Source organism: Danio rerio, chromosome 21 (assembly GCF_052040795.2).
Source record: "Danio rerio strain M-AB ecotype USA chromosome 21, GRCz13ab, whole genome shotgun sequence".
Classification (NCBI taxonomy): Eukaryota; Metazoa; Chordata; class Actinopteri; order Cypriniformes; family Danionidae; genus Danio; species Danio rerio.
Window position 1 is genome coordinate 48,780,161 of NC_141041.1, and position 25,687 is coordinate 48,805,847.

Consider the following 25,687-nt stretch of genomic DNA (forward strand, 5'->3'; position numbering starts at 1 on the left):
GTCTCGCATCTGGGAAATGTAGTGATTATATCGCTGTGGACTAATGGAATGATTCAGATGTGGACTGCGATTCCCACAATGCACTGCGATGTATTTGTACCAGATGACGGCCGAGGATGGAGGCAGGTAGGAAATTTATGGACAAAAAATACTGAATTAATCTGTAATGTATCGTTTTAGTCAGTCGACCGCTTTCTTGTGACATCCTAAGTAAAGAAAGCGTCGACGAAAGTGTACTAAAACAACCCAAGGAAGCTTCCATAACAAATTTCGTAACTGAGTTTCAAGTTTTCTCATTGTTCTTTAGTGGCCTGTGTATCTCACACTTTCAATTTCAGATCAACAGAGTTAGTATTTTCCACGGATAGTTGTTGTTCAGTACGTTGACAATAGCATTAAGAAGTTACCATGCTAATACCATGTTAGTTGGCATGTACCATGTTTTGTTGACATTTAACATAGTATCTAAATAAGATGCTAGATGTTATTAGATGTTACCATCTGTTAATAGTGCCTGTTTACATTGAGGTAAAGTTGGTTGTATATTCAAACATTGGTCCAGTGACAACTTATGACATGCTCCCTATATTGTTTACCATAACTCTTTGAATATTGTGTCTGAAATCAGATGTATGACTTGAATCAACATTATCACTATTTAATTGACTGTAAACAGATAGACACTTAGATAGAAATTGAATGATAATATGATTTAGAATTCGCAAATAATACTTTTCTGAAATTATATTATTAAGGAGAAAGTCTGAATGTGTGATTATTAAACCAACTTTACCTCAATCCTGTTCATTGTTTGCTTTTTAATGGTTGTGTTGCTTTATCAGAACTTCAGATTCAGGAAAAGTCGACTAATGTTTGTTATATATATATATTATTTTTTTTCAGTTTTAGCCAAGTATGAGAATCAAATCAACGTGTTCCTGGAAGACCTGCCAGATACAGACGAGCCAGTATGGATCCTGGGAGCATGTTACAATGTGAAAACAAGTAAGATATGATCGCAATGCATATGCATCAAAATTGTCACTTTAACACTGCATCAGCCACCATAAATTGGGGTTAAGGTGGTTTTATATTCACACATTCAGACTGTCTGCTTAATAATATTTCAGAATAGTGTTCTATGCAAACTCTAAATAGGGAAATCATATTAGCAGCCAATAACTATCAAAGTACAACACTGTTCACAGCCAGTTAAACAATTGGGTTAAAGTTGTATTTTTTATTCACACATTCTTAATATAATTTCTTAATATATATTCTTTGTAAATGTTAAATTTAGCAGACCACTAATTAAAATAATACATTTTATATTTAAGGTTATTTAAGTTCTACACATTGTGCACACTATCACTGAGGTAAACAGGGTTTTATATTCACACATTAGAACTTTTCATGTTCAATAAAACAGTAAAGTGGAATTTTCAAAAGCATTTGAGGTTGTGACATCATAGTTTATGTGAAGAACAACATATATATGTACACACACAAAGGGAAAAAATCCAGTGAGCGGCAGTTCTGTGAGTGCAAATGCCTTGCTGATTCCAGAGGTCAGAGGGAAATGGCCAGACTGGTTCCAGCTGATAGAAAAGCAACAGTATCTCTAATAAGCACTCGTTACAACCAAGGTCTGCAGAAGAGCATCTCTGAACACACAACACGTCCAACCTTGAGGCGGATGGGCTACAGCAGCAGAAGACCACACCGGGTGCCGCTCCTGTCAGCTAAGAACAGGAAACTGAGGCTACAATTCACACAGGCTCACCAAAACTGGACATTGAAGATTGGAGAAACGTTGCCTGGGCTGATAAGGCTCGATTTCTGCTGCAGCACTTGGATGGTCATGTCAGAATTGGATCCATCCTGTCTTTTATTATTGGTTATTGGTTGGTGGTGGTGTAATGGTGTGGGGGAGATTTTCTTGGCACACTTTGGGCCCATTAGTACCAATTGAGCATCAACGCCACAGCCTACCTGAGTATTGTTGCTGACCATGTCCATCCCTTTATGACCACAGTGTACCCATATTCTGATGACTACTTCCAGCAGGATAACGCGCCATGGCACAAATCTGGAATCATCTGGTTTCTTGAACATGACAATGAGTTCACTGTGCTCAAATGGCCTCCACATTCACAAGATCTCAATCCATTAGAGCACCTTTGGGATGTGGTGGAACGGGAGATTGGCTTTATAGATGTGCAGCCGAAAAATCTGCAGCAACTGCGTGACACTATCATGTCAATATGAAGCAAACTCTCTGGGAAATATTTCCAATACCTTGTTGAATTTATACCACAAAGGATTAAGGCAGTTCTGAAGACAAAAGGGGGTCAAACCTGGTATTGGTAAGGTGTACCTAATAAAGTGGCCGGTGAGTAGAGATAGATAGATAGATAGATAGATAGATAGATAGATAGATAGATAGATAGATAGATAGATAGATAGATAGATAGATAGATAGATAGATAGATAGATAGATAGATAGAATACAAAACCAACTTTATCTCAATCATACTATTGAAATGCTTTTTTGATTATGGGTTAAATTTATTATTATACATCATAAAACCGTATAGTAATATTTAACATGCCCATAATATTGCTGCAAAACGACTCATCTCAGGTGCTTGATATTATTCAAGGTATTATTCTTACCTCCTATTAGACGTATGAGGAGAACAATGACACCTCACTAAACACTTAACAAGCTCACTGTAACATATGACTGCCTAAATCTGTGCTCAAAATAAATTCCATCACTAATTTTCATTTTACTTCTTTAGAGAAATCCGAGCTGCTGTCGGATGTGCGATCGCGGCTGTGGTTCACTTATAGAAAAAAGTTTTCCCCTATAGGTAAGTGGCATGCAAACTGACTAAATCTTTGGTCCAGGACACAGCAAGCCAATGGTCGGCAGCAGAAGCAGAATGCAGTCTTTCATTTCAGTCGGCTGTTGTCTGTTTGGTGTGTTCATGCACAGCTTTTTGGTTCAGACGCGAGCCGACAGCACTGTTGGTTTTGATCAGCACTAGTTGTTTGGTGTCGACTTGGTGTGTCCTGGTTTTTTAAACGCTTGCTAGACTGTGTGGTTGGAGTGTGTTTAGCATATCTGTATCTGTATCTGTGTGTGTGTGATGTGCAGGAGGAACAGGTCCTTCATCAGATGCCGGCTGGGGCTGCATGCTCCGCTGTGGGCAGATGATCCTTGCACAGGCTCTGATCTGCAGTCATCTCGGCCGAGGTAAGCAGATCACCTCCAGAAAATCTGTTGATGCACCAAAATAAAGTTCTGAGCCGAATTGTGACATTCTTTGCTAAAATTATTAGTTTTATCAAGTAATATACTGTCTTAGTGGTTAATATCAGGGATATTTCAGCAAAATGTCCATCATGTAAATACCCACTGGCCATTAATTGTATTATATTTGTGAGGAACTGTTTGTAAAAAAGTTTATAATTTAGTTATTTCAGTTTCCTATTTTGGATGTTATTAGAATCATTAAAATTTTTTTTTATTAGTATGCAGTAAGTGTGTGTGTTTCAAGCAGGGATAAGTTGTGTACAAACCCAAATCAGACAAAGATGGGGCAGTATGGAAAACGCTAATTAAAAAGAGAAAGTAGTGATTTCTGAATTCACTTTGACTTGTATTTCATTGTGGACAACATGAACACAAAGGGCCCTATCATACACCCGGCGCAATGTGGCGCAAGGCGCGACACAATTGTTATTTGCTACTTTCAGCTTGGCGCGAGAGTGGTTTTGAGGTGTTGCGCCACGCTGTTTAAATAGCAAATGCATTTGCGCTCATATGAGCGCCCATAGGCGTTCTGCTCTAAAAAAGCAGGCGTGTTTTGGCGCGTTGCTATTTTGAGAAACTATAATAGTCTTTTCTTTAGACCCGAACAAAGCCGGTCTATTGTCTGGCGCAGAGTTGCGCCTCGCTTACACACTGTTTAATACACACAAGATGTAGAGCAATAGGCAAATATCTTTACATATGAAAAAATTTAAATATTAAGGATATATATAGGATATAGTAAGGATATTTACAGGATATAAAGATAAAGGATTAAAATATTACAAAACATATTAATTTCTAGCCAACTTGAATTAAAAAAAACACTGCCTTCATACTTTCTTCATCTCGGGAGGCTTTTTCAGTTCATAACAATTTGCTTTTATATACTGTTATTATTATTAGCAGTATTATTTATTATATGCATATTTATATTTGTTTTATTAAAAACAAGCTTAGATTTGCCCACCTGCAGGTTTTAGACCATATGGGGCACAGCATGTGTATTTGGATATAACTCTTAGGTTTTTGAGCACACTTCGTTATTATTGTTCATTTATTCGTTTGCTGGAAATTAGAACTGAATTTAGAAATAGTTTTGAAACATATCTTTGTGCTTAACAAATGAAATTAATTATGTATAGGGTAATGAATGTCTGTGTGTACAAGGTTTCCCTATCCACGAGAGCAAAAGTGAAAGTAGATTATGAGATGCCTTATCTCTTATTCTCGCGCTGTAGATGCTCTGTTTATCCGGTTCTTGCTAGTGAAATGCTCAGTTTTTCCACTCATTCACTTAACATCATGTAAATAGCGAATGCGCTTATGATGCGACGCAACTGACTCTTAAAGGGAATGGGAGATGAGACTCTGATTGGTTCTCAAAACACACCTATCACTCATTAGGAAAATAAACTCAACCCTTTTAGACCATGTGCCACGGCGCAAAGCAGATTTTTCCATTCTTAAATTAGGAAAAGGGGATTCTGATACGCCTTGAATGCGTTTGCGCCCTGCGCTTTGCGCATGGACCGTCAAAATAGAGCCCTAAATATTTCATGTTTTGTCTGGTCAACTTGGTTTCATTTGTAAATATCCATCCTTTCCTGTTATTCAGACCTGCAACACACTCCAAAAAAAGTAGCAACAGGAGAGGTTTAGGGCTTGTACTCTGTAATTATGTTTCGGTTACAAAAGTAGTATTCAAGACAGGTCTAGTCCTTTAGGAGCAAAGACGGCCCGAGGATCGCCAGTTTGCCAACAAATACCTATAAATGTTGAAAACATTGTTCCTCGAAGAGAGACAGGAAGACATTTGGATATTTCACCTTCAACAGTGCAGAACATCAATAAAAGTTTCAAGGAATCTGGAGGAGTTTCAGTGCGTAAAGGAAAAAGGTGTAAGCCTAAGCTGAACAACCGTGCTCTCCGATCCCTCATGCAAGCGCCGCATCAAGAATCCTTATTCATCTATAAGCCAGATCACCACATGGGCTCAGAACTACTGTGGCAAACCTATGTCAAGCACCACAATACATACATCCACAAATGACAGTTAAAACTGTACTGTGCCAAAAGGAAGCCCTATGTTAACAGTGTCCAGAAGCACAGTTGACTTATTTGGGCTTGGAAGCATCTGGGATACACCATCACACAGTGGAAACGTGTACTGTGGTCAGAGTAATCAGTGTTTCAGGTATGTTTTGGGAGAAATGGACGGCGTGTGCTCTGGACCAAAGAAGAATAGGATCATCCGGACTGTTACCAGCAACAAGTCCAGGGTCTGTCATGGTATTTAATTGTGTCAGTGCACTTGGCAATGGTAACTTGCATTCTGTGATGCGCTATTAATGCTGAAAAGTACATAGAGATTTTGGAGCACAATATGCTGCCTTCTTTTCCAGGGACACCCATGCATATTTCAACAAGACAACGCAAAACCACATTCTGCACACATTACAGAGTCCTGGCTGCGGAGGAAAAGGATACAGGTACTTGACTGGCCTGCCTGCAGTCCCGACCTGTCTACAAAAGAGAATGTGTGGCGCATTTTGAAGTGCAAAATGTGACAACGGAGACCCTGTACTGTTTTCCACCTTAAGACTCGTTTGCAGGAAGAATGAGACAAGATGACACCTGAAACACTTCATCACTTGGTCTCTTCAGTCCCTGAAGCCTTTTAAGTGTTGTGAAAAGGAACGGCAACATTACAATATTATAAATGCTTTACTGCTCCGACTTTTTTTTTTAAAACGTGCTGCAAACAACAATATTGGAATAAGTGTTTATTTAGAAAAGAAATCTGTATTGGGGTTGTATTTGTCAAGGTGTTTGAGTGATGTAATGCTGCTCTTCTTCTTGACTGTGTCTCAGATTGGAGGTGGGATCCAGAGAAGCATCAGCCCAAAGAGTATCAGCGTATCTTAGACTGCTTTCTGGATAAGAAGGACAGCTGCTACTCTATTCATCAGATGGGTATGACACTGTGTGTGTGTGTGTGTGTGTGTGTGTGTGTGTGTGTGTGTGTGTGTGTGTTTGTGTCTTAGAAAAGGCCTAGCTCTTTCTTTTTCAAACACTATGAGCAGGTGCACATGATAGTGTTGTCTGTGAGTCTTTCAGTGTGATTTGAGTGTTAAACCTCCTCTAGTGGGACTAAAGTCTGCTCTTGTGTGTCCTGTTTGTGCAGCTCAGATGGGTGTTGGAGAAGGCAAGTCTGTTGGAGAATGGTATGGACCCAACACAGTGGTGCAAGTACTCAAGCAAGTGTCCATACATTACAAATAATATTTTCACTGCAAAACAAATGCTTTTCTTACTTAGTTTTTGTGTCCTGTTTCTAGTCTAAATATTTAAATATTCTCAAATCAAGAAACATTATCTAGAGCAAGCAAAACATTGTCTTGTTTTCAGAAATAATATATGAAAATAAGGAGTTTTTTTTCCCTTAAAACAGGCAAAATAATCTACGAATGGGGTAAACAATATACTCTTATTTTCATTTATTCATTAGTTTTCCTTCGGCTTAGTCCTTTTATTCATCAGAGGTCGCCACAGTGGAATGAACCGCTAACTTATCCAGCATATGTTTTGCACAGCGGATGCCCTTCCAGCTGCAACCCAGTACTGGGGAACACCCATACACACTTATTTACACTCCAACACTACGTTTATCCAATTCCCTATAGCGCATGTGTTTGAGGATTACCAAAACAAACTATATTTTAAAAGTGGATAAACCTGCGCAGATGAATTGTTCACCTTATAAATGATAATGTGCGCTAGCAAAATAAACATCGTAAATTTTGATGTCACACAGACTTTAAGGATAGTAACACTGATGAAAGTGATGGAAAAGTGATGGAAAGTTAAAAACTTCAGAAAGCTTCATTTGAAGTACGCATGAACTGAAAGCTGTGACCGTTTTCGTATTGTGATGCAGTTCCTAGAGAAATGGAATATTGAATGAAAAAACAGTGGGCGTGGCTTATTGTTTTTTACTGCGAGCTGATTGGATGTAGTAAAGTAAGCATTTCTTGTAGAAAGATCTGGAAAAGGCTTTGGGAAGAGTTATTACAACCTAACAGACTCCTCCTGCTCACAATTTATGTTTGTTGTCTAAACTGACAGCTGGAGGGGGCGTGGTGAAGTATGTTAGCCCCGCCCAATACCTCAGACAGACCTAGGCTGTTTCTCAATATGCGTTCTTCAGCGGTCTTGCGTCCTCGTTCTCGTGCAACGTCATCATCAGCTGCCTAAGTTCAGTTCCAATACTCAAGACCGCAAGTACGGAGGACGCTTGAAACTTCCCGGATGTGATCTTGATATCGAGGACGCACCGATGCAGACTTGAGCACCGAACTCGCTCTGGAAGTCCCAGAAGTCATTGCGACTGGAGATGGGAAGCGCAGCATTTTATTTAGATTTATTATTAAAGTTCAGAGATATCATTTATTTACCTCAGGAGTTTCCCTAAATGACACGGTGAAAGTAAACATTACCATGAATATCTTAATAAAGGAATAAACACATTAGGGGTGTTTGTTTGCTGAAATTCGTATTAAAATCTGTTTTATTTATATTGTGCATAGTATATTAATAATGTTTTTATGCAAAGTATATATTTTGAAGAGGGGGGAAAACAATAAATCGTTGTATGAATGCTGTAATGTTTAAATAATTTCCATTTAAAACGCGTGAAGGTCACGTGACCATCAGGAAGAACGTAGCATCTCAATTCTCAAAGGACGCGTTCTCTGCCCTCGCGGTCTCCTGAGTTCGTTCTTCTGAGGACACCTGGCAAGACCGGTCTCCACAAGGACGCAAGTCCGTTCTTTGCGTTCTTGGAATTGAGAAACAGCCCTTATCTGAGAATTTAACTGAAAACAAACAAGAAGCACATTTTCAGATCATAATTAAAGATTACAAGGGCAGATTATTGCTTTTTTTTCTTATAAATGACGTACACAGATGATTCGTTCACCACAAAACTAAATCATATGGTTATTTTTGATTTCATGTGTACTTTAAAACCGGATCTTGTCACCTGAAGGTGAAATAAACCAATAACCGAATGTTTGTGTGATTGCAGAAAACTGGCCCTGTTTGATGACTGGAATTCCCTATCTGTGTACGTGTCAATGGACAACACGGTGGTTATCGAAGACATCAGTGAGTGCCTTTTCTCTCATGTCAGCTGATTTATTTATATTGTGGGTCTCAGTTTACATTTAGTCATTTAGCGAATGCTTTTGTCCAGTTGAGGAGACATTCAGTGATTCAATAAGAAGAGACAATACACACAACAAGTGATCATTACAAAGGAACTATTAGTGCTCAGAGAAGTAAGTGCTAGAGTAAGGAGTTTAAGGCCCCGTTTACACTAATGCGTTTTCGTTTTAAAACGCATAAGTTTTGCTACGGTTACGCCGTCCGTCCACACTACGCCGGAGTTCTCGAGCCCCGAAAACGAAGCGTTTTAAAACGCTGGAGAGGCTGTTTTCATTCTAAAACGCTGCTGCTCCATCTTAGTGTGGATGGGGAAAGACGGAGACATCTGAAAACGGAGGGGGGGGCTGCAGATGTTCGCCTATCTGATTGGGGCTTTTCCTCAATATTAAGTAGCCTACACACACAGTTCAGTCCTGCATCCTCTTCTTGTAAGTTCAGACTTCGCAAGTTTGATCAAGGCTGCAGTCTCCCCCTTCTCAGTTTGATAGGGAAAACAGACTACCGAGGACACGCGTAAATCTTCAAAGGGAACAGTGTACTGTATAACGTGTCTGGTGGATATAGGGAGAAGAGTGTTTCTACAGGTGTTTGTCAAGCCCACTCACATGTAAAATATATGGACCAACAGTTTTAGTTTACTAAACTACCCTTGGTATATAGTAAAGAAAGACACTGAATATACACTCACCGGCCACTTTATTAGGTACACCTTACTAGTACCGGGTTGGACCTCCTTTAGCCTTCAGAACTACCTTAATCCTTCATGACATAGATCCAACAAGGTACTAGATATATTCCTCAGAGATTTTGCTCCATATTGGCATGATGGCATCACACAGTTGCTGCAGATTTGTCGGCTGCACATCCAGGGTGCAAATCTCCACCATATCCCAAAGGTGCTCTATTGGATTGAGCTCTGGGGACTGGGGAGGCCATTTAAGTACAGTGAACTCATTGTCATGTTCAAGAAACCAGTCTGAGATGATTCTAGCTTTATGACATGTGTTATCCTGCTGGAAGTAGCCATCAGAAGATGAGTACACTGTGCTCATAAAGGGATGGAGATGGTCAGCAACAATACTCAGGTAGGCTGTGGTGTTGACATGATGCTCAATTGATACTAAGGGGCCCAAAAATTGCCAAGAAAATCTCCCCTACACCATTACACCACCACCACCAGCCTGAACCGTTGATACAATGCAGGATGGACCCATGCTTTCATGTTGTTGACGCCAAATTCTGACCCGACCATTCAAATATCGCAGCAGAAATGGAGACTCATCAGAGCAGGCAACGTTTCTCCAATCTTCTATTGTCCAGTTTTGGTGAGCCTGTGTAAATTGTAGCCTCAGTTTCCTGTTCTTAGCTGACAGGAGTGGCACCCGGTGTGGTCTTCTGCTGCTGTAGCCCATCCGCCTCAAGCTTGGACGTGTTGTGTGTTCAAAGATGCTCTTCTGACTCAATATTTAATCTCAACTTTCTTTTTTTTTTCAAGTTTCTTTCTTCTGTCGAGCACAAGACGAGATATTCTGAAGAATGTTGGAAATTTGACATCCATATTACGGACAAAAAGCACTATGGAAGTCAATGGCAGTTCCACTATGGAAGTTTATTTCCAGGATTCCTCAGAATATCTTTATTTGTGTTCAACAGAAGAAAGAAACTCAGATAAGTTATAAACAAGTGGAGGATCAGTGTTCATTTTTGGGTGAACTGTCCCTTTAAGGGTGGATTAAGCGGTAGGATGTAAGGCAACAGCTGGCTCTATAAACACACAAGCAAATAATCGGATCGGAGGCTCAAACACACTGAAAAGCCTTCATGTAAACACCTTAATCAATCCGACTGAGCTCCTTCTGAATTAAATTGTGATCAGATTGGAAGACATGGTGTAGAGTTAATCCAATCCAATCGAGACATGTTACCATCTAATATGATTATTATAAACCGATGACAAAATAGATATGGTGTAATGAAGTATGTCACATGGACTGAGCTGCTGCTGCTGTTGTTTTTTTGCAGAATTAAAGGGATAGCTCACCCAAAAATGAAATGTTTCCACTATTTACTCACCCTCAAGTGGTTGCACATCTTTATGAGTTTCTTTCTGCTGATAAACACAAATGAAGATCATTTAATGAAAGCTGAAAACATGTAACCATTGACTTCCAGAGTATAACACTATAAGGAGCATTCCTATAAAGACCTGTCCTCTCTCCTGTGCACCAGAGAAGCTGTGTGTCCGAGCAGATCTCCAGCTTCAGTCTCAGCAGCCCCTGGACTGGAGGCCCCTGCTGCTGGTCATCCCTCTGCGGATGGGGATTAACAGCATCAACCCTGTGTACATACAGGCCTTAAAGGTAAAACACTCATCTGATGTTCATTCCTGGAGTATGTTGCATAGTTCTGAAGGTCCCTCATCTGTAGGGTGACCATATGTGTCATTTTCATCAGACACAGCTAGACCTTTCTTTTGTTTTGGTAATGGTAAAGATTGAAAAGTAGCTTGTATGGAGTTAAGGGAACACTCACTTTAGTAATTAGGCTCATTTTTTAGCTCCCTAAGAGTTAAACAGTTCAGTTTGACCATTTTTTAATCCATTGAGCCTATCTTCGAGTCTGACAGGAGCACTTTTAGCTTAGCTTAGCATAGTTCATTGAATCAGATTAGACCATTAGCATCTCGCTTTAAAACGATAAAAGAGTTTTGATAATTTTCCTATGTAAAGCTTGAGTCTTCTGTAGTTACATCAGGTACTGAGACCAACACAAAATTAAAAGTTGCTATTTTCTAGGCTGATATGGCTAGGAACTGTACCTTTATTCTGGCGTAATGATCAAGAAACTTTGCTGCTGTACTCTGACAGTAACAGACACAATAATATTTTGCATGAAAATCAGCTTCTTGCACAAGAAGGGTACCTTGCAACTGTGGTGGCATGAGTATGAACTGAATTAGCTGTAGTGTTTGAGTGTATGTAAATGAGTGTGCATCCGCTGCGTAAAACATACAGTATGCTGGAATAGTTGGCGGTTCATTCTGCTGTGGTGATCCCTGATAAATAAAGGGACTAAGCCGAAGGAAAATTAATGAATAAACAAGTTGCTTTCTAGATGGATCGGCAACTTGGATTAAACAAATTATTATGACTACTAGGGGTGTCACGATTTCAATTTTTAATCGAAATCGATCGAAATTTATGCTCAATTTCGATTATCGAATCAAAGAATACAATCGTCGATGCTGCCACGCCCCCATGTCACGTCAGTTTGGCTAGCCAAGCGGGAAAAAAACAGGCTTGTTGAAGTGCTTGCTAAACTGCAGAAGCAGGAGACCCGTCGACAGAACTTAAACCCTCTCCTCTTTCAATGAAGTCGCCGGTGTGGAAGCATTTTGGATTTCCAGTGAGTTATGTTGACAACGTTTGTGTTGTCGACAAAAAAACACAGTTTTGCAAGCTCTGCTATGTACGTATTACGTACGGTTCGACACCAGCATCGCGATCCTCCGCCAGTGAAAAGTACACACTCAGGCCCTGTTTACACTGTCTTTGTTTTTAAATGGCATTTTAGAACGACAACGATTTGACATCCACAGTGGCGTGTAGCATTTCTGAGCAGCCCTCCTTCCTCTCTACCTCTGAAAATGCACATCATGTGACCACACACACACAGAGCCATGCGCTCGAGACAGCAGGTCCAGGCAGTCAGAGGATCAATAGACTGCTTCAATCTTTCACTCACTTGTACTTAGTCATTTTAGCGAACACCTCAGATACTGTTGGCTGGTTCCTGTTGGTTGTGCGCCTTTTTTTCCGACGCCATTATAACGACACAGATCACTGCCTATTCACGAGTCCCACAGAAAAAAGTGATTGACAGGTGGTAATTATGTGTGTATCTTGCCTTTATTCATTTACTGTATGATTTGTTTATGGGTAAAACAAAGACCATCCAGGTCAGGTAGTTTAAACGGTAGGCTGCAAATAAGTAATTGGTCATTAATTAATTATTCATAATCGAAAATCGAATCGAATCGTGCCTTTAGAATCGAAAATGTAATCGAGTCGAGGATTTGGAGGATCGTGACACCCTTAATAACTAGGAATGTTAAAAAGATACAAATGCAGTGCAAACAAGGACAAAACTCCTTTATTTTTCTATTTCTCTCTTTCCTATTCTTTCACAAGACTTTCAATATTGATCTGCGTCTTCTGATTGTATTTTATTAAGGAGAGTGAGAAAAATTAAACATCACTAAAACACTCATTTTGTTTCATATTGTCTTTCACTAGGAGTGTTTTAAGATGCCTCAGTCATGCGGTGTTCTGGGGGGAAAGCCAAACCTGGCCTATTATTTCATTGGGTTTATTGGTGAGTTTTCTCTGTTTTATTTGCTCGAGGTAATAAAATAACACACTCAATATGTCTACATGGTCTAACATGCAAAATAAATATTGTCTTAGTTTATTTTTTGTCTTATTCTTGTCCAAATACCTAACAATTCTTAAATGAAGAAGCATTTTCTAGACACATCAAAATATAGTCTTGTTTTCAGAAAAAAGTAAGTAATAATTAAGTGAGTTTGTCCTCAAAACAAGCAAAATAATCTGTCAATGGGGTAAGAAAATAATCCTATTTTATTTTGCGGACCTCATTGGCAGATTATTTTGCTATTTTAAGGAGAAACTCACTTAATTTTGACTTATTTTTTCTAAAAACAAGACTATATTGACTTGTCGAGAAAATGCCTCTTGATTTTTGAATTTCTGGATATGTGGACAATTATTTAGAAACAAGACAAAAACTCTATGTATGTAAGAGAAGCATTTGTTTTGCAGTGTATGAATGTGTTATTGAAGCATTATGACTGTTTGCTTCTTCAGATGACGAGTTGATTTATCTGGATCCTCACACGACGCAGCAGGCTGTGGACACTGAATCAGGCAGTGCCGTGGACGATCAGAGTTTTCACTGTCAGAGGACCCCTCACCGCATGAAGATCACCAGTTTGGACCCTTCTGTCGCACTGGTGAGACTGTTTATCTTCTCTTTCAGCACCAATAAGTGTATGTGCTGGTCAACAATCTGGAATCTGAATCAATATTTACAATCATTTGGAGCAAGAAAAGAAGACATATTGTATAATATCTGGCAACCTTTCATAGGTTATTTTAATGAGATCAATTCTACAAGGAATAGTTTAATTGAAGAGATCAGATTCTCCCTAATATCAAATTCTCCATAAAAAAGGAAAAAAGAAGACGTTTTCTATAAAGTCTGGCAACCTTTCCTGGGTTATTTTAATCAGATCAATTTTACAGGAAATAGTTAAAGTGAAGACATGAGATTCTCCCTAATATCAAATTCTCCCCAAAACAAAAGAAGACGTTTTCTATAAAATAATATATGAAAGGTTGCCAGATTTTATAGAAAACATCTTTTTTTAATTTTAATATTAGGGAGAATCTGATCTCTTCAACCTAACTATTTCCTATAGATCTGATCTTATTCAAATCTGGCAATCTTTCATATATTATTTTATAGAAAACGTCTTCTTTTTTTGAGGAGAATCTAATTTTAGGGAGAATTTGATATTAGGGGGAACCTGATCTCTTCAACTTAACTAATTCCTATAGAATTGATCTCATTAAATTAATATATGAAAGATTGCCAGATTTAAATGAGATCAGATCTATAGGAAAGATCTGGCAACCTTTCATATATTATTTTATAGAAAACGTCTTCTTTTTTGAGGAGAATCTAATATTAGGGAGAATTTGATATTAGGGGGAATCTTATATTAGGGAGAATCTGATCTCTTCAACTTAACTAATTCCTATAGAATTGATCTCATTAAATTAATATATGAAAGATTGCCAGATTTAAATGAGATCAGATCTATAGGAAATAGTTAAGTTAAAGAGATCAGATTCTCCCTAAAAAAAGAAGATGCATTCTATAAAATATGGCAACCTTCCATAGATTATTTTAATCAGATCAGTTCAACAGAAAATAGTTCATTTTGAGAGATCAGATTCTCTCGAATATCAGATTCTCCCTAAAAAAGACGTTTTCTATAAAATCTGGCAACCTTTCCTAGATTATTTTAATGAGATCAGATCTATAGGAAGCAGTTAAGGTGAGAAGATCAAATTCTCCCCTATATCAGATTCTCCCTAAAAAAAAGAAGACATATTCTATGAAATCTGGCAACCTTTCATAGATTGTTTTAATCAGATCACTTCAACAGAAAATAGTTAATTTGAAGAGATCAGATTCTCTCTAATATCAGATTCTCCTTAAAAAAGAAATTTGTTAAAAAAAATCTGGCAACCTTGCATATATTATTTTAATGGGATCAATTCCACAGGGAATTGTTCAATTGAAGAGATCAGATTCTCCTTAATATCAGATTCTCCATAAAAGAAAAAAAGAAGACGTATTCTATAAAATCTGGCAACTTTTCCTAGATTATTTTAATCAGATCAATTCTACAGGATATAGTTAAATTGAAGAGATCAGGTTCTCCCTAATGTCAGAGTTTAAAAAAAAAAAAGAAGTCATATACTATTATATCTGGCAACCGTTCATAGATTATTTTAATGTGATCAATTCTACAGGGAATAGTTAAAGTGAAGAGATCAGATTCTCCCTAATATCAAATTCTCCATAAAAAAGGAAAAAAGAAGACGTTTTCTATAAAGTCTGGCAACCTTTCCTGGGTTATTTTAATCAGATCAATTTTACAGGAAATAGTTAAAGTGGAGACATGAGATTCTCCCTAATATCAAATTCTCCCCAAAACAAAAGAAGATGTTTTCTATAAAATAATATATGAAAGGTTGCCAGATTTTATAGAAAACATCTTTTTTTAATTTTAATATTAGGGAGAATCTGATCTCTTCAACCTAACTATTTCCTATAAATCTGATCTTATTCAAATCTGGCAATCTTTCATATATTATTTAATAGAAAACGTCTTCTTTTTTTGAGGAGAATCTAATTTTAGGGAGAATTTGATATTAGGGGGAATCTGATCTCTTCAACTTAACTAATTCCTATAGAATTGATCTCATTAAATTAATATATGAAAGATTGCCAGATTTAAATGAGATCAGATCTATAGGAAAGATCTGGCAACCTTTCATATATTATTTTATAGAAAACGTCTTCTTTTTTTAGGAGAATCTAATATTAGGGAGAATTTGATATTAGGGGGAACCTGATATTAGGGAGAATCTGATCTCTTCAACTTAACTAATTCCTATAGAATTGATCTCATTAAATTAATATATGAAAGGTTGCCAGATTTAAATGAGATCAGATCTATAGGAAATAGTTAAGTTAAAGAGATCAGATTCTCCCTAAAAAAAGAAGATGCATTCTATAAAATATGGCAACCTTCCATAGATTATTTTAATCAGATCAGTTCAACAGAAAATAGTTCATTTTGAGAGATCAGATTCTCTCGAATATCAGATTCTCCCTAAAAAAGACGTTTTCTATAAAATCTGGCAACCTTTCCTAGATTATTTTAATGAGATCAGATCTATAGGAAGCAGTTAAGGTGAGAAGATCAAATTCTCCCTTATATCAGATTCTCCCTAAAAAAAAAGAAGACATATTCTATGAAATCTGGCAACCTTTCATAGATTGTTTTAATCAGATCACTTCAACAGAAAATAGTTAATTTGAAGAGATCAGATTCTCTCTAATATCAGATTCTCCTTAAAAAAGAAATTTTCTAAAAAAAAATCTGGCAACCTTGCATAGATTATTTTAATGGGATCAATTCCACAGGGAATTGTTCAATTGAAGAGATCAGATTCTCCTTAATATCAGATTCTCCATAAAAGAAAAAAAGAAGACGTATTCTATAAAATCTGGCAACTTTTCATAGATTATTTTAATCAGATCAATTCTACAGGATATAGTTAAATTGAAGAGATCAGGTTCTCCCTAATGTCAGAGTTTAAAAAAAAAGAAGTCATATACTATTATATCTGGCAACCGTTCATAGATTATTTTAATGTGATCAATTCTACAGGAAATAGTTACAGTTAAAGTCATTATATATAAACATAGTTAACCTGCATTTTTATAGTATATAGGTGATGTATATGTGTACATGTTTATTATTCATGCAGATCCAAAAGTGTTTGTTTTGAGGCCGGCCTTTCTGTGTGCATTTGTTTGTGTACAGTTGCACTAATCATGTGTTTGATTTGAACAATAAATAAATGTAAAACGCAAACAAACCTAATGGCCATCCACTAAAAAAAATAAAAGTTTGCAACACACTATTAAATTACTTTTATTGTCTTCTTGTGAATTGGTTTGGTGCATTTAATTTTTCAGAGAGTGAGTAAGAGTCGAACATTATGATTGTAGGTGTCAGAATGTGTTGATTTCCTTCATCACATGATTTATTGCTCCTCTAGGGTTTTTTCTGCAAGAGCGAGGAGGACTTTGACAGCTGGTGTGATCTGGTTCAGCAGGTAAGACTGGCACATGACGGCGTTCACATCAGGATCAGCTCGTTTCTTTACATTTTTAACATGCTCTCATTTTTTGGCTCCGGGTTTTCAGGAGCTCCTCAAGAAAAGAAACTTGCGGATGTTCGAGCTGGTAGAGAAGCATCCCTCCCATTGGCCTCCGTTTGTTCCTCCGACCAAACCAGAGGTGCAGACCACAGGAGCAGGTAACAGACCTGATCACTACAAGAAGAACAATTTTGAGTACTACACTGCATAAACGCTTGTCTTACTTAGATTTTTTTGTCTTGTTCCTAGACCAAACATCTTTAAAAAAACTCTTAAATCAAGAAGCATTTTTTTAAAAAGACAGAACTGTTGTATAAATATTTATATCATGAGCAACACAAAATATTGCTTGTTGTATTGTCTGCAATGAAATACAAGTCAAAGTAAATTTAGAAATCACCACTTTCTTATTTGGTTTTACACACTGTCCCAACTTTTACTGATTTGAGGTTGTACCAAAATAAACAGTGATTTTCAGCAGTCTAACAGTAGTTCATTTACATAAACTTAATAGTTTAATCAAATATAACACTGCCTATTGTATACAATCTTCACTATGTAAATTAAATAAAGGTTAAACGTGAGCTATAGCTATTCTGTCAAGAGCAGATACAGTTGAAGTCAGAATTATTATTAGCCCGCCTGTTTATTTTTTTCCTGGTTTTCTCTTTAAAGGGCACCTATGGTAAAAAAATCTACTTTTCAAGCTGTTTGGACAGATCTGTGTGTTGGTATAGTGTATAGACCGTCATACTGGGGTGATATGAACACACCCAGTCCTTTTTTTCAATTTAACTACAAAAAAAAAGGGTCGGCCAATTGGAGCTGTTTTCAAATCGATCGCACCATTACGTAGGAGTGCGATCCCCCCGCCCACCGAATTGATTGACAGCTGCGCGCATTAACATGTTCCGGTAGTCGCGTGTATATGTCAACAAGACAAGGCAGACATACGCAAAGCAACCGGGAATAAAAGCTCTGTTCTGTTCGCTAGGATCAGCAATCATCATCAAATGTGATTAAGAGTAAGTTTCACATGTTTAAAGTGTTTTAAAACAGAGTATGTGTGTAATTAATTACAGCGTTTTACTTCAGCTTTACTTCATCAGCACAGCCGCGTGTCAGAACATTTATGAAAGAAGACGCTTCAATCCCGGTTTGTGGAAGTTAAATCAGGTTTATTTTGTACATTAGCATCACAGATATCCACACAGTACTGGAGGTTAGCCTTAACTAAGCTCTGTCTGTCTGCCTGCCTGCCTGCCTGTGCGTGTGTGTGTGTGTGTGTGTGTGTGTGTGTGTGTGTGTGTGTGTGTGTGTGTGTGTGTGTGTGTGTGTGTGTGTGCGCTAACTTTGTAACGATATTGTGTGTGACTCATCAATGCAACTTCACAATACTGATTAGTAAAGATTAGTTCTTACTGTAGTATCTCACAAACGCTACGTGAGACCTTCTTCCTTTAAGTCTGTCTGTTGTCTGACGCAGCTGAGGGAGGAGGCATGTAGAAACAGTAGGCGGGAAAGACTCGTCTTAAAGGCGCAGTACGACAAAACCACCCCCTGCTGGAAATCAGTTTAAAACAGCATCTTGTAAAAGGTATAATGAAAAATCTGATGGGTATTTTGATCTGAAACTTTATATACACATTCTAGAGACGCAAAAGACTTAATCTTAACCTAAATCTGACTTAACCTAAATCTGAAAAAAGGGGTAACCTAGGTGCCCTTTAACATATAGATTTTCTTAACACATTTCTAATCATAATAGTGTTAATAACTCATTTCTAATAACTGATTTATTTTATCTTTGCCATGATGACAGTAAATAATATTAGACTAGATATTTTTCAACATACTAGTATTCAGCTTAAAGTGACATTTAAAGGCTTAACTAGGTTCATTAGGCAGGTTAGGGTAATTAGGCAAGTTATTGTATCGTGATCGGAAAAAAATAGCTTAAAGGGGCTAATAATTTTGTCCTTAAAATGGCGTTTAAAAAATTAAAAACTGCTTTTATTATAGTCGAAATAAAACAAATAAGACTTTTTCCAGAAGAAAAAATATTATCAGACATACTGTGAACATTTCCTTGCTCTGTTGAAAACAGAAACTCAAAGAGTGCACTGTTTAAAGGTCTAGGGGACTATTTTAGATTCAGCCTAGATGTATTGTGAGAGCTTTGAAATGTTAGATAACCATCACAAATTGAATTCATGCTTCATAAGTCTCATTCCTGCCGTGTGTTTTCTTCTAGAGTTCATCGAGTCCCCAGACAAGCTGTCTGAATCCGAAGAGGAGTTTGAGATCCTAAACGCGTGATAAGGAGGTTTCTTTAGCAAAAACACAAACGGTAGCAACACGACAAACAAACGCTGTTCTTCTATCTGTGGAAAAAAAAAAAAAAGCCAAGGATCCTGTAGCAACTTTTGCGTGACGTTTAGCCTCATTCCGGGGTCATTTAAAAGACTTGTGTTTTTAATTATGGAAACCGACCGAACTTCTTGAGTTGCATGAACTTTATTGTACTGTATCATGGAGTGGCGAAGGATTTATGAAGACGAAATCTGTACAGCCTCGACACACTCTACCTCCTGACCGCAGGAGACCGCCGCTAATATGCACATAATATCAGCTTTTGTCTCTTTTCTAGTCCAAATATATAAAAAGTTCTTACTCAAACACTCATTGAATTATAAAGTTATGCATTCCTTTCCAAGGGACATACATATTTCAACAAAACAATGCGTTCTGCACACATTACAATGCTGACTGCAGAGAAAAAAAAGATATAGGTAATTGACTGTCCTGCCTGCAGTCCTGATCTGTCTCCAACAGTCCAGATAGCTAGTCTAAATATATAAATGTTTCTTAATCGAACACACAGAAAAGGATTTTTGCTGCTTCAAACTACTTCTTTAAAATGAGCTGAATCAACACATTTCTTAAGAGTTTTTTTTAGACATCTTAAATGTTTTATGTTTAATCTTTTTTGCAAATTTAAATTAACGCCCATGCATATTTCAACAAGACAAATCCACATTCTGCACACATTACAGAGTCCTGGCTCAGAGGAAGAGCATACAGGTACTTGACTGGCCTGCCTGCAGTCCTGACCTGTGTCCAATAGAGAATGTGTGGTGCATTTTGAAGCGCTTTGTACAGTGATAAAGCCTTTCCTACATGAGTAAAGTATGTTTATTTGATTTCAGACATACTAAATCAAAATTTTGTCAGTTTTAATCTGCCAATTGAGTAAGAAAATAATCTAATTTTAAAGCAAAAACAAGACTATTTGCCTTATTTCATTAGTAAAACTTTATTTTTGGCATATTATTTCTGTAAACACACCTATATTTTTTACATTTCTAGAAATTGCTCTATGATCGGGTTGTCGTGCTCCTAACCTTTAACCACCACCCGTTCCACAATGCAGCCCCTTATGGCTCCCCCCTGCCGGTGGTTGGCCTGCATGAGGATGGTCCCACGTCGCTCCTTCGGGCTAAGCCCGGCCGGGTTCCATGGGATTATACCTAGCCACCAGGCACTCGCATACAAGCCCCAACCCCAAACCTGTCTCCAGGGTGAGGCCCATACCTGCCAACATTCGGATCATAAAATCCGGGAGATTTTACCCGGGGGTGCGTGCGAAGTGAAGAGCGGGTGGGGTGTGCTCGCGAACCAAAGAGCGAGGAGTGCGTATGAAGGTCATTGCGTGTTGGGTTCAGTGCGCATGGGGACTGCACCAAGAAGCTGAGGATAGCGAAAGTTTTTCAGGTGACAGAACAATACGGGAGATGGGCGGGAGATGGGTCTGAAGGATGGAACGTGAGATTGACAGGCAGATTGGTGCAGCGGCAGCAGTAATGCGGTCAATGCATCGGTCTGAAGGAGCTGAGCCGAAAGTCGACGCTCCCGATTTACCGGTCAATCTATGTTCCTACTCTCACAAGCAGCCGAAATGAGTTTCCTTCGCAGGGTGGCAGGGTGCACCCTTATAGATAGAGTGAGGAGCTCTGTCACCCAGGAGGAGTTCGGAGTAGAGCCGCTGCTCCTCCACATCAAGAGAAGTCAGCTGAGGTGGCTCAGGCACACAGGAATTTTAAATATTTGGACAAGAAATGAGACAAAAACTTTTTTAAAAAGCATTTTTTGCTCTGCAGACCGCTTTTATTCAGTGTTAATCGAACACACACACACACACACACACACACACACACACACACAACCATACTGGTTAAAGAAAGTGCCTCTTTTTCACATATTTATGTTTCTGACTGATCAAGATGATGTTTCCTCTTCTTAATAATGGGTTATTTATTCGACCCAGCCCTGCACATCTGTAAATAAGCCTTCAGATTACGATATTTACGTGTTTAGCGCATTTTGGATTGGTCCTATCACTTTTCTTGTTTTTTTTTTTTTAAGAAATAAACCATAAAGCTATCTAATTATGAGCTCCTATTGTTCATTGGTGAATATAGTCAATTTCTACTGTGGGGGAAATAAGTAACACTATTTTTCTCAGAAAACATATCTCTGAAGGTGCCGTTGACTTAAAATGTTCACTGGATGTTGAGAACAACTGAAGAAATCCATCTATGCAAAGAAAACAAATCTGACTAGTTTGCAAATGAAGCTATGTGTGATAAAATGAAATGACAAAGGGAAAAAGTATGAAGAAAGGGAGGTGTAGTTCGGCAGTGAAAGCCCAGACAGCAGCTGAAATCTCTCAGTAGTTCTTCAGCATCGCTCTGCCCTTCCTCAGTGTAAATGAACATCAGCTGCTTCAGTCCAACATCTACATTAGCAGGAGGATGAAGATGAACCCAGGGTGGACATTTCAGCAAGACAATGATCCAAAACACTGCCAAGGAGACTCTCAGATGCTTTCAGAGAAAGAAAATCAAGATGTAGAATGGCCCAAACAATCACCTGATCCGAATCCAATAGAGAATACAAAATAAAGGTCAGATTTGACAGACGAGATTCACAGAACCATCAAGATTTTGACACTATGTTGAAGTCTGAGAAACTCACACCTGAGCAATGCATGCGACTTCGTTCTTTAATTAGAGGGGTCTTTAAGCTTCCATCGCCGAACAAGTCTTATATATAAAGTATTAAATAAGTTTCCGTAGTTCAGCGATTTCTCCTTCCGTCATTTCATTATTATTACACAAAACAAATGTTTCAGATTCTTTTGTTTTTATGTTTGTATTGTTTGGGTTTTTATCAAAATCTGCTTCAATCCCATGTCAACAGCCCCTTTAGAGATATTATTCCCAAGAAAACACATGACGTGTTCAATACTTATTTCTCTTAGTACCTTTATAATAAATGACAAAACCGAAGACAGTGGTCGATGTGTACTCATGCGTTTTGTCATTTCAATTTATGTCACTTTTTCTTAAGGAATATTGTGAGGTTTGTTTTTATGACAGTATACAAACATGTTAGACTTATACCAAAGACTTTATATTGACAATTAAAGGTTTTAGAAATTTAAATTTAGGATTTTATAATGAGGTCTTTAGGATCGTGTGATATTGAAACCTTGATATATGTATACATATATATACATATATATATATATATATATATATATATATATATATATATATATATATATATATATATATATATATATATATATACACACACACAAAGAAGACGAGGTTGTTATGAACTGTAATAATGTTTCAATGTAGTTTTGTTTGAATAAATGCAACTTTTGTGCAGAAAGAGATTTCTTTCAAAAACACACAGAGAAAATCTTTTCGTGGTTAGCACTGTCTCCTCACAGCAAGAAGGACACTGGTTCGAGTCCCAGTTGGCATTTCTGTGTGGAGTTTGCACGTAGGCGAGGGTTTCCTCCGGGTGCTCCGGTTTCCCTTACAGTCCAAACTCTTGTGCTATTGGTGGAATTGGGTAAACTAAATTATCTGTAGTGTTTGAGTGTGTGTGTGTAAACGTATGTTTCCCAATATTAGGTTGCAGCTGGAAGGGCACCCGCAGCGTAAAACTAATGCTGGAATAGTTGGCGGTTCATTCCGCTGTGGCGACCCCTGATAAATAAGGGACTAAGCTAAAGGAAAATGAATGAATACAAACATGTTTGGCTTGTTTTAAAATAAATAATAACTAGAACCTAAAGTTCATTGATAAACTTTGATGTTGGCAATGCTCGTGTTTATGTTTGATCAAATGCTAATACTTTTTAGGCATTTCTAGCATATGTTATTGCATTTAGATAATCATTCATAGCATGTAGCGAATCGTTATTAGCACTTGGCTTTTATTATCATTGTTACCATGCATAGTACACAGAAAGTCCCATTTGCTAGCATGAGTCAAACAAGCCAATGCCCTGGTCCCTACGATGTTCTGATGTAGAGATATTGCTATTTTTAAATGGTTGCTAGGTTATACTGTTTTATTGCTATGGGGACATTTGACAGGTTAGTGATGATACATCAAAGCTTCTTGACAATATGAGTGATCTTAATCAACCCCGATGTTTCTATGACAGTCTTTATGAGTGTCAAAAACTGGACTTGAACATTATGTATTCCTGGTGTTGGGTTGCGGCTGGAAGGGCATTTGCTGTGTAAAACTAATGCTGGATAAGTTGGCGGTTCATTCCGTTGTGGCGACCCCTGATTAATAAAGGGACTAAGGGAATGAACATTATGTAAAAATGGCTTGCCGTATTTTTTTGAAAATGCAACGCTTTAAGTGTGAAAGTGATACATGCAAAAATGGCTTGCCATATCAGGAAAAATATGGAGTTTAAGTCAAAACTGGCTTGCCATATCAGTAAAAATATGGAGTTTAAGTCAAAAATGGCTTGCCATATCAGGAAAAATATGGAGTTTAAGTCAAAACTGGCTTGCCATATCAGTAAAAATATGGAGTTTAAGTCAAAACTGGCTTGCCATATCAGTAAAAATATGGAGTTTAAGTCAAAACTGGCTTGCCATATCAGTAAAAATATGGAGTTTAAGTCAAAACTGGCTTGCCATATCAGTAAAAATATGGAGTTTAAGTCAAAACTGGCTTGCCATATCAGTAAAAATATGGAGTTTAAGTCAAAACTGGCTTGCCATATCAGTAAAAATATGGAGTTTAAGTCAAAAATGGCTTGCCATATCAGTAAAAATATGGAGTTTAAGTCAAAAATGGCTTGCCATATCAGTAAAAATATGGAGTTTAAGTCAAAACTGGCTTGCCATATCAGTAAAAATATGGAGTTTAAGTCAAAACTGGCTTGCCATATCAGTAAAAATATGGAGTTTAAGTCAAAAATGGCTTGCTATATTTTGAGAAAAATAATGCTTAAAAATTATTTATTGGAAAACTAAAAGTCTGATAAACCTTAAAGATACAGCAACAAAATCTAACGCATCTAAATACAGCTTTTGGCCAAATTTGGGGCTTGTATAATTTTTTTATATGCTCGGATTATAAAAATTTAATATTTAACTTTTTTTATTAAAAAAAATTATAAGTCTTACAGGCAACAATCTTGAATGCAGAAGGCACATTTTGACCACATTTGGGCCTTGTGGCATGAACGGCCTAGGAGGAGATACGTTTGTTTTCAAGGACAGAGTAGTATAACAGTATGTTGGCTTTCTCAAGCCAACATAATGATGATTTTGGTCTTTTTATACCCTAATAAAGCAACAAATCTCGGGAGATTCAACTTGGCACTTGGGAGATTTTCTTGGCACACTTTGGGCCCATTAGTACCCATTGAGCATGGTCAACACCACAGCATACATGAGCATTGTTGCTGACCATGTCCATCTCTTTATGACCACAGTGTACTCATCTTCTGATGGCTGCTTCCAGCAGAATAATGCTCGATGTCTTAAAGCGTGAATCATCTCAGGCTTGACAATAGGTCACTGTACTCAAATGGCCTCCACAGTCATCAGATCTCAATCCAATAGAGCACCTTTGGGATGTGGTGGAACGGGAGATTTGCATCATGGATGTGCAGCCGACAAATCTGCAGCAGCTGCATGACGCTATCATGTCAATATGGAGAAAAATTGTTTCATTGTTTTAAGTTCAATCCACTTAAATTTGTACAAAGTTAACTTAATGGATTTGTGTTGAGACAATTGTGTGGATCCCAGCATTTTGTACAGTGTCTAATCCAGCAGTTACCATAATCTAATGTGTGTCCAGCAGAGAGCAGCAGTTGTCAAATTAAAGCACCGGAGGAGAATCTGGCGGTCTTAACACGTCCACAGCGATGTTGCATCAGACCACGCTTGATAAATGACTCAGGCAGGGTTACCTTGGCACTTTTTTTATTGCAATAGCTCTATTACAAGCAAAACCCAATCTAATAAATATACACGAAAAACAAAATATAAAAATGTAGAAGTGAACAAATGAACCCAAAAATAATCTCAAACAGCCTCATCCGTGAACCCAAACGAGGAGCCGTGTAGCATGTCGACGAGAGAAGGGATATCAAAAATTACAATATTTACAAAAGGAAGACGGCGCTGATAATGGTCTGCTTCAGTCATTATTATCAACCCAATCACAAGCTTTCAGCATCACTGACCAAATGAAC

At 37.7% G+C, this 25,687-nt stretch overlaps 1 protein-coding gene and 1 long non-coding RNA gene across 6 annotated transcripts; one reads left to right on the plus strand and one right to left on the minus strand.

The window, feature by feature from the left end:
- The first annotated feature begins 55 nt into the window (after positions 1-55).
- On the plus strand, positions 56-21,542 carry atg4a (autophagy related 4A, cysteine peptidase). Of its 5 annotated transcripts, none has more exons than XM_087299816.1 (13): positions 56-126; positions 904-2,396; positions 2,447-2,876; positions 3,164-3,262; positions 6,194-6,295; positions 6,507-6,579; positions 8,409-8,488; positions 10,778-10,908; positions 12,844-12,922; positions 13,435-13,580; positions 16,993-17,049; positions 17,141-17,252; positions 19,349-21,542. In XM_087299816.1, the coding sequence occupies exons 4-13, from the start codon at positions 3,202-3,204 to the stop codon at positions 19,411-19,413; spliced, it is 906 nt and encodes a 301-aa protein (XP_087155942.1). In that variant the 5' UTR covers positions 56-126; positions 904-2,396; positions 2,447-2,876; positions 3,164-3,201; the 3' UTR covers positions 19,414-21,542.
- Positions 13,434-16,400, minus strand: LOC147838985 (uncharacterized). The gene is made up of 2 exons (XR_015520829.1): positions 15,774-16,400; positions 13,434-14,156 (listed from the first exon to the last, which is right to left on the minus strand). It is a non-coding gene; the product is annotated as an uncharacterized LOC147838985 (long non-coding RNA).
- Positions 21,543-25,687: the final 4,145 nt, after the last annotated feature.